This window comes from Staurois parvus, unplaced genomic scaffold, assembly GCF_062004578.1.
Source record: "Staurois parvus isolate SC_StPar_1 unplaced genomic scaffold, SC_StPar_1.0 ptg001029l, whole genome shotgun sequence".
Classification (NCBI taxonomy): domain Eukaryota; kingdom Metazoa; phylum Chordata; class Amphibia; order Anura; family Ranidae; genus Staurois; species Staurois parvus.
Window position 1 is genome coordinate 155890 of NW_028318825.1, and position 18558 is coordinate 174447.

An 18558-nucleotide genomic window follows, 5' to 3' on the forward strand; every position below is an offset into this window, starting at 1 on the left:
GGATGGAGTGGGTTGGAATGTCAGCGTACACATAGGAACTTGAACAGTAAAGTTGATTTTAGCCTGCAGGAGGATTGAGTGTGCTCTTCTAAGTACTATTGAGTCTACCCCTGTTCTTGCTGAAGCTGGGGCCATCTTGTATGTGTCTCAACATTTACTTCTTCTCCATCTTCTACCCTCAAAGGCGTCATCCACAAAGCCTGCATATGCATGAACTAAAAGAGCCAAGCCCCAATCAAGGTTGCCATGCTCCATGTAACTCCATGCTGCCTATGTACCACTGATTTCCTAACTCCTGCTGGTCACCAGGGGTTTCAGAAGGTAACCGAAGCCAATGCCAGACCCAGAAGAGGGCCTCATCCAAGCAGGACTGTCAAGGTCCTACCTTTTCCCTGAGGTTTTGTTACTCCATGTGCTGGCGTCCATCTTGGATTCTGCTGTGCATGGTGGGAATCCTTTTATGCCTTCAGGTCTCTGAGGTCCATCCCCCAGAGGGGTGTGGCTGATGACATATAAGCCTGTGGCCCGCACATGCTCTTTGCACTTGTGTCTTGTGTCTTTGTCTTCCTACAACTGTGTATACGCTCGTGGCTCTTCTGGTATCTGACTCGGCTTGTGATTAAGACCATTCTCTGTGTTTTTCTTCGATCTGACCTTCCGTTGCTGAACCCGGCCCGTGACCTGTGATTCTCTGTCTACTGTTCTGTACCGTTTTGTCCCGTTGTTGTTGACCCGGCTTGCCTGACTACGCTATTGTCATTCTCACCAGCTACACGCCATTGGCAGTGGCCATTACCGCAGCCGGGGTGTCTCGGGGGCCGCGACCTGGTTCCTGGCTGCGTCAAATCCATCCCCACCATCAGGGGCCCTGGTGAAGGGCAGCCTGGGACTTAGACTCCGTGCCCTGAGGGACTTCGGTCTGTTGGTGGTGGTTGTCGTCAGCCAGTGCGTTACCCTGCCACAAGGCCTACCTGTCCGTTCCACAGCCCCGCCCTGACAAGGACGCTTTTATCATTGGCTCACCCAAGATGTAGTGAATGTGAGAGCGAATGGGCATGGGCAAACGAGGTCACCAAAAATACCCACATCTATAACTCATGAACGGAACGGCTTTGGAGGATTTGTATTAAGAAGCTCCTGAGTTGACGCCTACCTATCTATGCTTTGAAGGGTGAATGCCATGCTTTCAACAAGTAGTATGTAGATGAGAACAAATCCTACCCAAGCTCAACTGCTCTGTGGAAGACAGGAGACTGAGAGACTGGCTAAGGCGTTCACCCTTCAAAGCATAGATCCACAAAATAGGTATCCATCAACTAGGGAGCTTCTTAATATAAATTCTTTATCGGTTACACAAGTACAGAATCCAAGGTGCTAACATGTTTCAGCTTACAAAGCCTTCCTCATAGCATACCGCGTTACAAGGAAAGCTTTGTAAGCCGAAACACGTTAGCACTTTGGATTCTGTACTTGTGTAACCGATAAATAATTTATATCAAGAAGCTCCCGAGTTGACAACTACCTATTTTGTGGATCTATGCTTTGAAGGGTGAACACCATGCTTTGAAGGGTGAACGCCTTGCTTTCAACAAGTACTATGTAGATGAGAACAAATCTTACCCAAGCTCAACTGCTCTGTTGGAGTGTGGAGGCAGGAGACTGGTGGATTGGCTAAGGTGTTCACCCTTCAAAGCATAGATCCACAAAATAGGTATCCGTCAACTCAGGAGCTTCCTAATATAAATTCTATATTGGTTACAGGAGTACAGAATCCAAAGTGCTAACGTGTTTCGGCTTACAAAGCCTTCCTCATAGCAAAATGGAGGAGACATCAGGGCAATTTACAAGCTGCACTATAGACACCAGGACAGGAAGGGAAATATTACCCATATCATCCTTGGAAAAGTTCCAAGCCTTCCATACTTCATCCAAAACCAATATAGGCTGCTAAAGTCCCACTTTAAAGGATAACTCCACTTACGCGGGAAATAAATTGAACGAATAATAAAAAATAATAATAATGGAGCGCATACAATTGCAACACAAGTCATATAGTAAGTGAATCTTATTATAAATGAACTTTCCTTACAGCCTGTCAGACACCGCCTGGCGGTACCACTAGCACTCCACAGAACAGGATTCCCCAGAGCGAGGAATCTAAGCCCCAGCCTGCTGTTCACCAGGGCCCCTGATGGTGGGGATGGACTTGGTCGCGGCCCCTGAGTACACCCACCTGTGGTAGAGGGATCCGCCAGAAGTGTGTACAGGTGGAGAGCCTGACGTGAAGAGGCAGATGGGCCTGAGCAGTGGTGACCGGATCCGTGCAGGGCGGATGGATAGCAGGGCAGTAAGTGTGGTCAGGCAGGCCGGTTCAGTAACAGTGGGATCAGCGTGGTACAAGGCAGCAGACAAAGAATAGTCAAGTCACTCGCCGGGTTCGGTAACAGGAGTTCAGATCGGTAGAATTGTCCAGAAGAGTAGTCAAACGATCCAGGGGTCAGAGCAGGAGAAGTCAGTGAAGTCAGGATCCAGCAGGGTCAGCAACGAATCAATCAGCAGGAAACACACGAGCAGGAACACACGAGCAGGAACACACGAGCAGGAACAGGGTAAGAATACCATACGGCAACTTGTGTCTGTGCAGGGCTGGTTTAAATAGCCCGCCTGGCACTGACAGGCGCGCCTGGGTCCTAGTGCCTGCCCAGCGCCGTCATAGGTGACAGGCGCGCCTGGGTCCTAGTGCCCGCCTACCTGCATGTCTTGTCGGACACCTACGCATGTGCAGACTTATGCGTCGCGGTGATCCCTGACACAGCCGCTGTAAAATTCAGCATGGCGACATAGACCTCCCCCCCCAAGAAATTTAACTTCCTGCTTGTGTGATTGGCTCACTGATTTTCCCAGAAGTTAGATTTTGGGTGTCCCCTGCAACACAAACATCGTTTTTGGTGAGATGCTTACAAAGGGAAATCACAGCTAAAGTCCGATCACATACAGATTCACTCCGCCCATGGACACAGACAGACAAACAAACAAACGGCTCTTTCTTCAAAATAACAAAAAGTATGGATCTGCAACAATCCCTGCAATGTCCACCACCCAGGGGGGATTTTTTTTTTTCTCAAGTGGATTATTCTGATTGTAGCAAGAAAAACAAACGATCTCCAGATTATATAAACCTCGGGATCGCTGTACAAGTGTTCCTGAAACATATTAAAATACTGCGTACAGTATACTATCCCCGAGAAATATATGTAAACCGATAGTTATAAAGTGCAACAGAGAAAACTAAAGAGATGACTGGTTTTTTTTATATTAAAGTGTTACTAAACCCCCAACAGTGACACCCGTCTGTCTATGCAGCAAAGCATGCTGGTTATACTCACTGTGGAACCTAAGGGGTTAATCCTCTGCATTGTGTAAAAAGGGCTGTTTGATCCTGTCTTCTCTGATCCTCGGATCCTCCCTTTCTTCTACTGTCCTCAATCCATCTGCTGATAGAACAGAGCCTTGGGGGCAAGCTGCACATGTTCAGTTTGCTAGAGGTTTTTTTTTTTCTTGGAAGAGTACATGTGATCAGCACAGGGCCAATCAGCGATGTCCAGACAGAAGTCCAGGGTCCTGTGTCCTGCTAGAGTAGAATGAAAACTCCTACAAGCATTAACCAGTGCTCTGCAGGACACTGATAGAAGTCACAAGACTGCTATATACTGCTGATGAGAAAAGGTATAGTGATAGGAATAAGATATAGTGAATGCAGGGTCCGGGGAGAGCGGATATAGTGAATGCGGGGTCCGGGGAGAGCAGATATAAGGAATGCGGGGTCTGGGGAGAGCGGATATAGTGAATGCAGGGTCCGGGGAGAGCAGATATAGTGAATGCGGGGTCCGGGGAGAGCAGATATAGTGAATGCGGGGTCCGGGGAGAGCGGATATAGTGAATGCGGGGTCCGTGGAGAGCGGATATAGTGAATGCGGGGTCCGGGGAGAGCGGATATAGTGAATGCGGGGTCCGGGGAGAGCGGATATGGTGAATGCGGGGTCCGGGGAGAGCGGATATAGTGAATGCGAGGTCCGGGGAGACCGGATATAGTGAATGCGGGGTCCGGGGAGAGCGGATATAGTGAATGCGGGGTCCGGGGAGAGGGGATATAGTGAATGCGGGGTCCGGGGAGAGCGGATATAGGGAATGCGGGGTCCGGGGAGAGCGGATATAGTGAATGCGGGGTCTGGGGAGAGCGGATATAGTGAATGTGGGGTCCGGGGAGAGTGGATATAGTGAATGTGGGGTCCTGGAAGAGCGGATACAGTGAATGCGGGGTCCGGGGAGAGCGGATATAGCGGATGCGGGGTCCGGGGAGAGCGGATATAGCGGATGCGGGGTCCGGGGAGAGCGGATATAGCGGATGCGGGGTCCGGGGAGAGCGGATATAGCGAATGCGGGGTCAGGGGAGATGGGATATAGTGAATGCGGGGTCCGGGGAGAGCGGATATAGTGAATGCGGGGTCCGGGGAGAGCGGATATAGCGGATGCGGGGTCCGGGGAGAGCGGATATAGTGAATGCGGGGTCAGGGGAGATGGGATATAGTGAATGCGGGGTCCGGGGAGAGCGGATATAGTGAATGCGGGGTCCGGGGAGAGCGGATATAGTGAATGCGGGGTCCGGGGAGAGCGGATATAGTGAATGCGGGGTCCGGGGAGAGCGGATATAGTGAATGCGGGGTCCAGGGAGAGCGGATATAGTGAATGCGGGGTCCGGGGAGAGGGGATGTAGTGAATGCGGGGTCCGGGGAGAGCGGATATAGTGAATGCGGGGTCCGGGGAGAGCGGATATAGTGAATGCGGGGTCCGGGGAGAGCGGATATAGTGAATGCGGGGTCCGGGGAGAGCGGATATAGTGAATACGGGGTCCGGGGAGAGCGGATATAGTGAATGCGGGGTCCGGGGAGAGCGGATATAGTGAATGCGGGGTCCGGGGAGATGGGATATAGTGAATGCGGGGTCCGGGGAGAGCGGATATAGTGAATGCGGGGTCCGGGGAGAGCGGATATAGTGAATGCGGGGTCCGGGGAGAGCGGATATAGTGAATGCGGGGTCCGGGGAGAGCGGATATAGTGAATGCGGGGTCCGGGGAGAGGGGATATAGTGAATGCGGGGTCCGGGGAGAGCGGATATAGTGAATGCGGGGTCTGGGGAGAGCGGATATAGTGAATGCGGGGTCCGGGGAGAGCGGATATAGTGAATGCGGGGTCCGGGGAGAGCGGATATAGTGAATGCGGGGTCCAGGGAGAGCGGATACAGTGAATGCGGGGTCCGAGGAGAGCGGATATAGGGAATGCGGGGTCCGGGGAGAGCGGGTATAGTGAATGCGGGGTCCGGGGAGAGCGGATATAGTGAATGCGGGGTCCGGGGAGAGCGGATATAGGGAATGCGGGGTCCGGGGAGAGCGGGTATAGTGAATGCGGGGTCCGGGGAGAGCGGATATAGTGAATGCGGGGTCCGGGGAGAGCGGGTATAGTGAATGCGGGGTCCGGGGAGAGCGGATATAATGAATGCGGAATCCGGAGTTTAGTAACACTTTAATGCCCCCCCCCCCAATACTCATCTGAGTCCCATCTCGATCCATCAATGTGCAAGAAAGCAGTGGCTTTCTCCCATCTCATTGGCTCAGAGGCAGCAGCAGGAGCCACTGTCAATCACAGCAAGAGAGACGCACAGAGCCGGCTCAGGAGGGAGCGCACACAGGTGCCCCGTAAGTGACTTGCTATAAGGGCCCTCGGCGGGGGACCCCAGAAGAAGAGGATGGGGGCTGCTCTGTGCATAACCATGACACAGAGCAGGTAAGTATAAAAAATATAAACTGTGATCCTTTACAATCGCTAGAAGGCGGTCGTAGACATTAGCAATCATATGAACGAGTAGAAATGTAGCAAAGTATAAAATCTACAATATAGACTGAAGTTACAGAACATTTGAAGGTCTGTTTAGGAACGTTTTCACACAAGGTTTGCATGTTTTTCCCAACTGCATGTGTGAATCCTGAGTGAAAGTTGTGTGAATCTTGCCTGAAAACCTTTCTAAGTGGACCCTCTTGGTTTCTTATGGAGGTAGTAGGACAATTTGTGAACCATATAATTCATTGATAAATGTCCCCAGACAGTTCCTGATGGTGGGACTGGATTGGGAGGACATTCAGCCATTACAGAAGCAAATGATCACAGTAAAGTGCAGACAATTCTGAGCTCCACAACCTTGAGGTGACCACATCTACCCCAACTTGTGTAGAGCCGGGGCAAGACTCGGTGCTCCTGAGACTCAGCAAAAACTCCCAACCAGATTGGTCGTGGAGACTCTAGTTCACTATCACAGTCTTGACGGATTAGTAATTTCACAATATCGGTAGTGCAATGTGCAAAGTGCAGCAAGTATATGAGATGAATCTTCATTGCCTGCAGGCAGGCCTGGACTGGCCATAGGGGACATCGGGCATTTGCTGTGGGCTGAGGCCGCCAGGATACGAGGGGAAGCCGGGTGGCACATATAGGAGCAGATCATTGTATTTTACTCCTGCCACCGCTTCTCCTCCTCGCCCTGCGTGAATCCTAATATAAAAAAATGTAATAAAATTGGAAAAAATTATTAAAAAAAAAACTACTGACCCCAGTAGTGGAACCACCAGGGTTACCAAGGTCGCTCTTGCATCCGGGCCCTGCCGTTCTGCCATTGGGCTCCAAGGAAAGGGTACCCGGGCATGAGGCTGCTCATTCTAAATTGCCCGGGCCTATGTTTTGTCCCAGTCCGGGCCTGCCTGCAGGGAAAGTAAAAAAAACCTGCATAAAAATGCGTCAAAAATGCATGGGCAAAAAAGCAATGCAGAAATGGATGACACGCAAACTGCGTAGGTGTGAACCTAGCCTTAGGGGTGCATGCGGAGATGCATTGAAGGTCTCTGTCAGGTCCTGAAGCACATCTGCGCATGCGTATGCAATGACATTCTCGCCTAGGCAAAAAAAAAAAAGGTGCCTAAAAATGTATAGATCCAATTGTGGGAGAGGGAGGGGACTGGAACCAGGTGAAAACAGAGTTTTTTTGTGGGGGTGAAGGTCCATTCTTGGAAAGTTCTCAGTAGTTGTTTCTAATTCTTGCAAACCCTTGGAAGCTCTATAGGGGGCGCACATGGCTGAGTTAGGTAGACTCATCTGCTTTTAGAAGCTCAGAAACGTTTTATCCGGAATACATTCCATGAGGTGTAAAGCCTTCAGAAGCTACTATCAGCCCTATGGAGAGAATGGAGGTCATGTGACTAAGGGTTGGACAGGACTTGATGGATCACAGAGGAGAAGAGATCATCAGGGGGAGGATTTTCTTGTTATGGGGCTGTTTCTCACTCTGGAAGTGGTATTTCAGGGAGAGTCACCGGTTTTCCATCTGCAAAATAAAAAATAAAAAAATTGGTAAAGGTCTCATCTTCATCCAGACGTTCTCCATAAATGGAGCATTCATAAAACATAAATGAGTTTTGTAAGCCCTCCAATCCATTCTGGAGGACCAGAGGATGTTCCTTCCTATTTGCCACCATGAGGTTGGAGCTTGTACATAGAGCCCTGGGGACCTCAGTCTCTGACCTTCAGGCAGAATATGGAGGAAACTATGAGAACATCTTAGGTGGTATCAAAAAGTTTCGAGACTAGTTTTGTAACACGCCAACAGATGGCAGCACCAGGCTGCAAGTCAGTGTATCAAAAGACATTGTCCTGAGTTACACAGGCTGTGTACATTGGGAGCTGTGCAACTGGTGCTAATCTGACTGAGTGCGTTACCATTAGTGATGGGCAGAACACCCCCATGTTCGGTTTACGGTCAAACGTTTGAACCTAATGAACATTTGACCGTGAACTTAAAACTCAATGCAAGTCTATGGGACATGAACATATCCCCCCTTATGTATTATACATGGAGATCATATCCCCCTTATGTATCACACATAGAGATCATATCCCCCACCTTATGTATTATACATGGAGATCATATCCCCCTTATGTATTATACATGGAGATCATATCCCCCCCTTATGTATCATACATGGAGATCATATCCCCCTTATGTATTATACATGGAGATCATATCCCCCTTATGTATTATACATGGAGATCATATCCCCCCTTATGTATTATACATGGAGATCATATCCCCCCTTATGTATTATACATGGAGATCATATCCCCCCTTATGTATTATACATGGAGATCATATCCCCCCTTATGTATTATACATGGAGATCATATCCCCCTTATGTATTATACATGGAGATCATATCCCCCCTTATGTATTATACATGGAGATCATATCCCCCCTTATGTATTATACATGGTGATCATATCCCCCTTATGTATTATACATGGAGATCATATCCCCCCTTATGTATTATACATGGAGATCATATCCCCCCTTATGTATTATACATGGAGATCATATCCCCCCTTATGTATTACACATGGAGATCATATCCCCCCTTATGTATTATACATGGTGATCATATCCCCCCTTATGTATTATACATGCAGATCATATCCCCCCTTATGTATTATACATGGAGATCATATCCCCCCTTATGTATTATACATGGAGATCATATCCCCCCCCTTATGTATTATACATGGAGTTCATATCCCCCCCTTATGTATTATACATGGAGATCATATCCCCCCCTTATGTATTATACATGGAGTTCATATCCCCCCTTATGTATTATACATGGAGATCATATCCCCCCCTTATGTATTATACATGGAGATCATATCCCCCTTATGTATTATACATGGAGATCATATCCGCCCTTATGTATTATACATGGAAATCATATCCCCCTTATGTATTATACATGGAGATCATATCCCCCCCTTATGTATTATACATGGAGTTCATATCCCCCCTTATGTATTATACATGGAGATCATATCCCCCTTATGTATTGTACAGGGAGATCATGTCCCCCCCTATGTATTATACATGGAGATCATATCCCCCCTTATGTATTATACATGGAGATCATATCCCCCTTATGTATTATACATGGAGATCATATCCCCCTTTTGTATTGTACATGGAGATCATGTCCCCCCCTTATGTATTATACATGGAGATCATATCCCCCCTTATGTATTATACATGGAGATCATATCCCCCTTATGTATTATACATGGAGATCATATCCCCCCTTATGTATTATACATGGAGATCATATCCCCCCTTATGTATTATACATGGTGATCATAACCCCCCCTTATGTATTATACATGGTGATCATAACCCCCCCCTTATGTATTATACATGGAGATCATATCCCCCCCCCCTTATGTATTATACATGGAGATCATATCCCCCCCTTATGTATTATACATGGAGATCATATCCCCTCCTTATGTATTATACATGGTGATCATAACCCCCTCTTATGTATTATACATGGAGATCATATCCCCCCTTATATATTATACATAGAGATCATATCCCCCCTTATGTATTATACATGGTGATCATATCCCTCCCTTATGTATTATACATGGTGATCATATCCCCCCTTATGTATTATACATGGAGATCATATCCCCCCTTATGTATTATACATGGAGATCATATCCCCCCTTATGTATTATACATGGAGATCATATCCCCCTTATGTATTATACATGGAGATCATATCCCCCCTTATGTATTATACATGGAGATCATATCCCCCCTTATGTATTATACATGGAGATCATATCCCTCCCTTATGTATTATACATGGAGATCATATCCCCCCTTATGTATTATACATGGTGATCATATCCCCCCTTATGTATTATACATGTAGATCATATCCCCCCCTTATGTATTATACATGGAGATCATATCCCCCCTTATGTATTATACATGGAGATCATATCCCCCTTATGTATTATACATGGAGATCATATCCCCCTTATGTATTATACATGGAGATCATATCCCCCTTATGTATTGTACATGGAGATCATATCCCCCCTTATGTATTATACATGGAGATCATATCCCCCCTTATGTATTATATATGGAGATCATATCCCCCCCTTATGTATTATACATGGAGATCATAGCCCCCCCTTATGTATTGTACATGGAGATCATATCCCCCTTATGTATTATACATGGAGATCATATCCCCCTTATGTATTATACATGGAGATCATATCCCCCTTATGTATTATACATGGAGATCATATCCCCCCTTATGTATTGTACATGGAGATCATATCCCCCTTATGTATTATACATGGAGATCATATCCCCCCTTATGTATTATACATGGAGATCATATCCCCCCTTATGTATTATACATGGAGATCATATCCCCCTTATGTATTATACATGGAGATCATATCCCCCCTTATGTATTATACATGGAGATCATATCCCCCCTTATGTATTATACATGGAGATCATATCCCCCCTTATGTATTATACATGGAGATCATATCCCCCTTATGTATTATACATGGAGATCATATCCCCCTTATGTATTATACATGGTGATCATATCCCCCCTTATGTATTATACATGGAGATCATATCCCCCTTATGTATTATACATGGAGATCATATCCCCCCTTATGTATTATACATGGAGATCATATCCCCCCCTTATGTATTATACATGGAGATCATATCCCCCCTTATGTATTATACATGGAGATCATATCCCCCCTTATGTATTATACATGGAGATCATATCCCCCCTTATGTATTATACATGGAGATCATATCCCCCTTATGTATTATACATGGAGATCATATCCCCCTTATGTATTATACATGGTGATCATATCCCCCCTTATGTATTATACATGGAGATCATATCCCCCTTATGTATTATACATGGAGATCATATCCCCCTTATGTATTATACATGGAGATCATATCCCCCTTATGTATTATACATGGAGATCATATCCCCCTTATGTATTATACATGGAGATCATATCCCCCCTTATGTATTGTACATGGAGATCATATCCCCCTTATGTATTATACATGGAGATCATATCCCCCCTTATGTATTATACATGGAGATCATATCCCCCCTTATGTATTATACATGGAGATCATATCCCCCTTATGTATTATACATGGAGATCATATCCCCCCTTATGTATTATACATGGAGATCATATCCCCCCTTATGTATTATACATGGAGATCATATCCCCCCTTATGTATTATACATGGAGATCATATCCCCCTTATGTATTATACATGGAGATCATATCCCCCTTATGTATTATACATGGTGATCATATCCCCCCTTATGTATTATACATGGAGATCATATCCCCCCTTATGTATTATACATGGAGATCATATCCCCCCTTATGTATTATACATGGAGATCATATCCCCCCTTATGTATTATACATGGAGATCATATCCCCCTTATGTATTATACATGGAGATCATATCCCCCCTTATGTATTATACATGGAGATCATATCCCCCCTTATGTATTATACATGGAGATCATATCCCTCCCTTATGTATTATACATGGAGATCATATCCCCCCTTATGTATTATACATGGTGATCATATCCCCCCTTATGTATTATACATGTAGATCATATCCCCCCCTTATGTATTATACATGGAGATCATATCCCCCCTTATGTATTATACATGGAGATCATATCCCCCTTATGTATTATACATGGAGATCATATCCCCCTTATGTATTATACATGGAGATCATATCCCCCTTATGTATTGTACATGGAGATCATATCCCCCCTTATGTATTATACATGGAGATCATATCCCCCCTTATGTATTATATATGGAGATCATATCCCCCCCTTATGTATTATACATGGAGATCATAGCCCCCCCCTTATGTATTGTACATGGAGATCATATCCCCCTTATGTATTATACATGGAGATCATATCCCCCTTATGTATTATACATGGAGATCATATCCCCCTTATGTATTATACATGGAGATCATATCCCCCCTTATGTATTGTACATGGAGATCATATCCCCCTTATGTATTATACATGGAGATCATATCCCCCCTTATGTATTATACATGGAGATCATATCCCCCCTTATGTATTATACATGGAGATCATATCCCCCTTATGTATTATACATGGAGATCATATCCCCCCTTATGTATTATACATGGAGATCATATCCCCCCTTATGTATTATACATGGAGATCATATCCCCCCTTATGTATTATACATGGAGATCATATCCCCCTTATGTATTATACATGGAGATCATATCCCCCTTATGTATTATACATGGTGATCATATCCCCCCTTATGTATTATACATGGAGATCATATCCCCCTTATGTATTATACATGGAGATCATATCCCCCCTTATGTATTATACATGGAGATCATATCCCCCCCTTATGTATTATACATGGAGATCATATCCCCCCTTATGTATTATACATGGAGATCATATCCCCCCTTATGTATTATACATGGAGATCATATCCCCCCTTATGTATTATACATGGAGATCATATCCCCCTTATGTATTATACATGGAGATCATATCCCCCTTATGTATTATACATGGTGATCATATCCCCCCTTATGTATTATACATGGAGATCATATCCCCCTTATGTATTATACATGGAGATCATATCCCCCTTATGTATTATACATGGAGATCATATCCCCCTTATGTATTATACATGGAGATCATATCCCCCTTATGTATTATACATGGAGATCATATCCCCCCTTATGTATTGTACATGGAGATCATATCCCCCTTATGTATTATACATGGAGATCATATCCCCCCTTATGTATTATACATGGAGATCATATCCCCCCTTATGTATTATACATGGAGATCATATCCCCCTTATGTATTATACATGGAGATCATATCCCCCCTTATGTATTATACATGGAGATCATATCCCCCCTTATGTATTATACATGGAGATCATATCCCCCCTTATGTATTATACATGGAGATCATATCCCCCTTATGTATTATACATGGTGATCATATCCCCCCTTATGTATTATACATGGAGATCATATCCCCCCCTTATGTATTATACATGGAGATCATATCCCCCCTTATGTATTATACATGGAGATCATATCCCCCCTTATGTATTATACATGGAGATCATATCCCCCCTTATGTATTATACATGGAGATCATATCCCCCCCTTATGTATTACACATGGAGATCATATCCCCCCTTATGTATTATACATGGAGATCATATCCCCCCTCATGTATTATACGTGGAGATCATATCCCCCCTTATGTATTATACATGGAGATCATATCCCCCCCTTATGTATTATACATGGAGATCATATCCCCCCTTATGTATTATACATGGTGATCATATCCCCCCTATGTATTATACATGGAGATCATATCCCCCCCTTATGTATTATACATGGAGATCATATCCCCCCTTATGTATTATACATGGTGATCATATCCCCCCTATGTATTATACATGGAGATCATATCCCCCCTTAATCTCCTCTAATCTTCCCTCATAGCTGTTCTCCTCCATGCCTCGTATCAGTTTGGTTGCCCAAGACTTAACTGTATATTCCAGATGAGGTCTTACTAGTGATCTGTACTGGGGGGGGGAGGGGGGGTGATATCTCTCTCTGTAGTCTATACCTCTCCTAATACCAGAGAGGAGTGATTTCAGCCTCTGCACACAGATTACACATAAATAGTTGCCAGCCAGCTCATGGTGTCCCTTTTCTCTGCCCAACAATGTCTAGTGTGAACAACACCAGCGGGTCCTGATCACCGCCACACCAGCAGGTCCTGATCACCGCCACACCAGCGGGTCCTGATCCCCGCCACACCAGCGGGTCCTGATCTCCGGCACACCAGCGGGTCCTGATCACTACCATACCAGGTGGTCCTGATCATCACCACACCAGGGGGTCCTGATCATCACCATACCAGTGGGTCCTGATCATCACCACACCAGGGGGTCCTGATCATCACCACACCAGGGGGTCCTGATCACCACCATACCAGTGGGTCCTGATCACCACCATACCAGTGGGTCCTGATCACCACCATACCAGTGGGTCCTGATCACCACCATACCAGTGGGTCCTGATCATCACCATACCAGGGGGTCCTGATCACCACCATACCAGGGGGTCCTGATCACCACCATACCAGTGGGTCCTGATCACCACCATACCAGGGGGTCCTGATCACCACCACACCAGTGTCAATGCCATGTAAAAAAACCTACACCAGGGAGGAGGCGTTCCAAATTCTGAGCATGATGGATGAGAGTAGCGGGGAACTCTCACTGTCAGACTCACATTCAGAATATGAACCTGCAGACGGCAGCAGTCCAGAATCTGACTGAGAAGAAGAAGAGCTTCCAACTAAAAGACATTCCAAGGAGCATCAGGCAACAACCAGCAGCTCAATACCTCCCAGTGACATGGCTACCTGTGTGCTGTGTGTTGGGAGACATGTTGTGCAGAGAGATACAAAGCAGCATGTCCTTGCTGACAGGAGAGAGATCCGTGTTGTTTACATACAGACCTCTCCCCTGTCAGCTTTCCCCAACGATCGCCGTGTGCTGGCCAGGAAGCGCTGACCCGGGACCCAGTGATTGTCATCCCTAGTCGCCAATAGAGGCGCGGGTAGGGCGGCGCTCGCATGCCCCCTACCTGGAAATGCAAATCACCAGGACTGGTGGCAATGTAGCAAGGACCACTGTTGCGGACATACACTGGTCTGGTGGCACTGGGACTGGTGGCGAGGTAACAAGGACCACTGTTGCGGACATACACTGGTCTAGTGGCACTGGGACTGGTGGCGAGGTAACAAGGACCACTGTTGCGGACATACACTGGTCTGGTGGCACTCTACTGCTCTGGGGGGTGATCAGGTATTTTATTTTCTCACACTATGGTTGCTTATTACAGCAATGATCGCGGTATAAACAATCCCTCTTTATTTAGCAATCATTTATGACACCATTGTTTAATATTTTTGATTGATGTGATTGGCCACAACTACCGCATGGTACAGGGCCGCTTTGATGCCCTGTACTATGTAATTACTGTAACCCATTACAAAGAGCAATGGTGTCATGAATATTCCCCCCAGCCCGTGCCCCTCCCCCCGACTTCTCCATCAAGATCAATAACACAATCATCAGTCCCTCCCCTCATGCCAGGGTACTCGGTGTCATCCTAGACTCCCATCTGTCCTTTCACCCCCAAATCCAATCACTGTCCAAATCATGTAGACTTCACCTCCGCAACATCTCCAACCTTCGCCACACCTCCTACTCTCTAGCTCCCTTGTCTCCTCCTCCCATGCTCATCTCCAGGACTTCTCCAGAGCTTCCCCCATCCTCTGGAACTCTCTACCCCAATCTATCAGACTATCGCCTACTCTGCTCACTTTTAGGTGATCTCTGAAAACCAATCTGTGCAGGGAAGTCTATCCTGCCCTCCGCTAATAATGGAATCTTCTACTCCTCCTACCAGTCCACCCCCCACAGTTACTACCTTTTGTACCACTAGCCCCTCCCTCCTAGATTGTAAGCTCCCAGGATCAGCCCCTCCCTCTTAGATTGTAAGCTCCCAGGATCAGCCCCTCCCTCTTAGATTGTAAGCTCCCAGGATCAGCCCCCCCTCCTAGATTGTAAGCTCCCAGGATCAGCCCCTCCCTCTTAGATTGTAAGCTCCCAGGATCAGGCTCCTCCCTCTTAGATTGTAAGCTCCCAGGATCAGGCCCTCCCTCTTAGATTGTAAGCTCCCAGGATCAGGCCCCTCCCTCTTAGATTGTAAGCTCCCAGGATCAGCCACTCAATCTTAGAGTGTAAGCTCCCAGGATCAGGCCCTCCCTCTTAGATTGTAAGCTCCCAGGATCAGGCCCCTCCCTCTTAGATTGTAAACTTCCAGGATGAGGCCCTCCCTCTTAGATTGTAAGCTCCCAGGATCAGCTCTTCCCTCTTAGAGTGTAAGCTCCCAGGATCAGCTCTTCCCTCTTAGAGTGTAAGCTCCCAGGATCAGCTCTTCCCTCTTAGAGTGTAAGCTCCCAGGATCAGCTCTTCCCTCTTAGATTGTAAGCTCCCAGGATCAGACCCTCCTACCCCTCTTGTATTGATCTGTATTGGTGCCACTGTTGGCGCCATAAATCCTGTATAGTAATAATGAATGACAGCCGTTGTTTACTACTGAACATATGATCGCGGTGACTGGTCACATGTATGTAACTCGTTGATATGTGGAGAATATTTTTCACATCCAGATAAGGGTAACCAATACCACATATGGGACTACTTGAGCGGAGCATTGTGTTCACATCTTAGAATGCTCATGTACTTGTACAAGACTGGCCCATTCAAGCCTCCAAGGACACGGGAGGGACGTCATGACGCTAATGGTGGTCAGATTGACTTGACCAAACCAGTAGGGGTTCAATTTGTCACACACGAACTTCAACTGCACCAGCTTCCAGGGCATGGTGAGTGGATGTGTCAATCAGTCTGTAAGTGTCAGGGTTCTGTCCTCAGCAGAGGTGTTAGGAGACCTGGCACCCCTGCCAGTACCTTGCATGGCCGCAGAAGTTCACATCGGCTCAAACGGCCTTTATAAGGAAGCCCTGCACCACTCTCAGGTGTTGGTAGATCTCTGGCTCCCCAGTACCTTGTTCCTGTTCCTGTGCTACTGTGACCTGTGATTTCCTGATACCGACTTGGCTTGCTCCTGGACCTGTCTATTCTGCGAAAACCCTGACCTGACCTCAGCTTGGCTAACGAATATTCTCTCTCGCTCCTCTGTGTATGACCTTGGCTATCCCATCTGACTACGTCTGCTCTGATCTCCACCCGGTACCGGACCTTGGCTTTGAACCAGCTATCCAGTAATCCTCTGTTCCCCGGAAGGCCTTGCATACCTCGCACAGGTGCCACCAGTGCATCAGCTGTGCTCCTGGGTGGACCACCAACGAGCACTCCTACAGGCAACCTGTGCCACTTTTTGGCCTGACTCCCGCTGTCCCACTGTCAGGGGAGTCTGGAACTTAGCCGCAAGGGAAGCCCTCTCTCCATTGGCCTCCATCACCAGGTACGTGACAGTAAGAGGTGGAGACCGTGATTGCCTCCTCCAATGCTGAGAGGCTTTCTGGATCTATACACTTGGCACCATATAACCAAGTGGTCTGAATACAAATTTAAGAAGAAAAAAAAAATTCTTGACTAGGGTAACCCCATATGTCTCCAAGTCCTTCTACATCTCATCATAGCTACCCTTCCCAACTTATACTAATGAAGAAATGACCAAAGACCAGATCTGGAGGAAATTGGCCAACCTTGCCGTTTATTAACAAATAAAACCCAAATAACATTCCTTAAAACAGGATCATTTCTTTGTGAGGGGCGAACATTCAACATCAGCCGGGGAGCAAATATGCATTTCCTTCTCTGTATAATGAGATAGGAAGGAAGGGGAGCATTGAAGTTCAGTACCATGGAAGGCACCTCTCCCCCTTATTGTTATTTTTCTTTGTTTTTTTTTTTATTTTTTTGGTACTTTCTTTTATTTTGATTTTATTTTAACATTTTTATCTATTTTTATTTCCATTCTTACTTATTTTTTCATTTTCTTTTTTTTTTTTTATATATATATATATATATTTTCTTTTTTTTTTCTCTTCTTTTTTTTCTTTTTTTCCATTTTCAGTCTTTTTGTTTACTTTTTTCTCATTTTCATTTTTGTCTTTTTTTTTTTTTTTTCAATATTTTTTTTTTTTCCTCTTTTTTTTTTCTTCTTTTATATATATTTTTTTTTCATATTTTTTATTTTGTTCTGTTTTTATTGTTTTCTTTCCTTCAGTCTTTCATTGTTTGATTTTTTCTCATTTTTATAATTTTTTTTTTCTTTTTTCATTTCTTTTTTTTCTTTTTTTTAACTCTTCAGTTTTTTATTGTTTACTTTTTTCTCATTTTTGTCTTTTTTTTCAGTTTTTTTCAATATTTTTTTTTTCTTTTTCCTTTTTTTTTCTTCTAATATATATATATATATTATTTTTTTTTTTTTTTTTTTTTTTTTTCATTTTTTTGTTTTCTTTTTTCTTCTCTCTCTTTTTTTATTTTTTCTTTCTTTCTTTTTATTTTAGGCTCGTAATGATGAGAGGTTTAGACTGCACAGAAAATGAATACTTTGAGCAGCAAAATCACCCAAAAATGTAATCTGCAGCCAGGGGCAGACTGACAACTCATGGGGCCCCCGGGCGATAGGGAATCATGGGGCCCCTGTGTCCTTGCCCAAACTCAAAAAAGCTTATGAAAAAGCTACCAGGGGCATCTCATGGGGCCCCCTACTGACCCATTTCCAAATGATCAGTCCGCCCCTGTCTGCAGCATTCACATTGGTAATTGTTGCTGATACAGGTTCACATGGATGGGGATAGACAAACTCTGTTGTCCCCAGCATCACTAAATGTATGTTTGGAGAGGGCACTAGGTGTGTAGTTGCGTA

At 45.3% G+C, this 18558-nt stretch overlaps 1 protein-coding gene across 1 annotated transcript in view; it reads right to left on the minus strand.

The window, feature by feature from the left end:
- Positions 1 to 5929: 5929 nt before the first annotated feature.
- Positions 5930 to 18558, minus strand: part of LOC149441067 (V-set domain containing T-cell activation inhibitor 1-like) — a 65408-nt gene continuing 52779 nt past the window's right edge. The window contains exon 8 of the mRNA XM_089657800.1: positions 5930 to 7428. Within this exon, the coding sequence (XP_089513926.1) occupies positions 7385 to 7428 (44 nt within the window). The 3' untranslated portion in view covers positions 5930 to 7384. The remainder of the gene's footprint in view (positions 7429 to 18558) is intronic.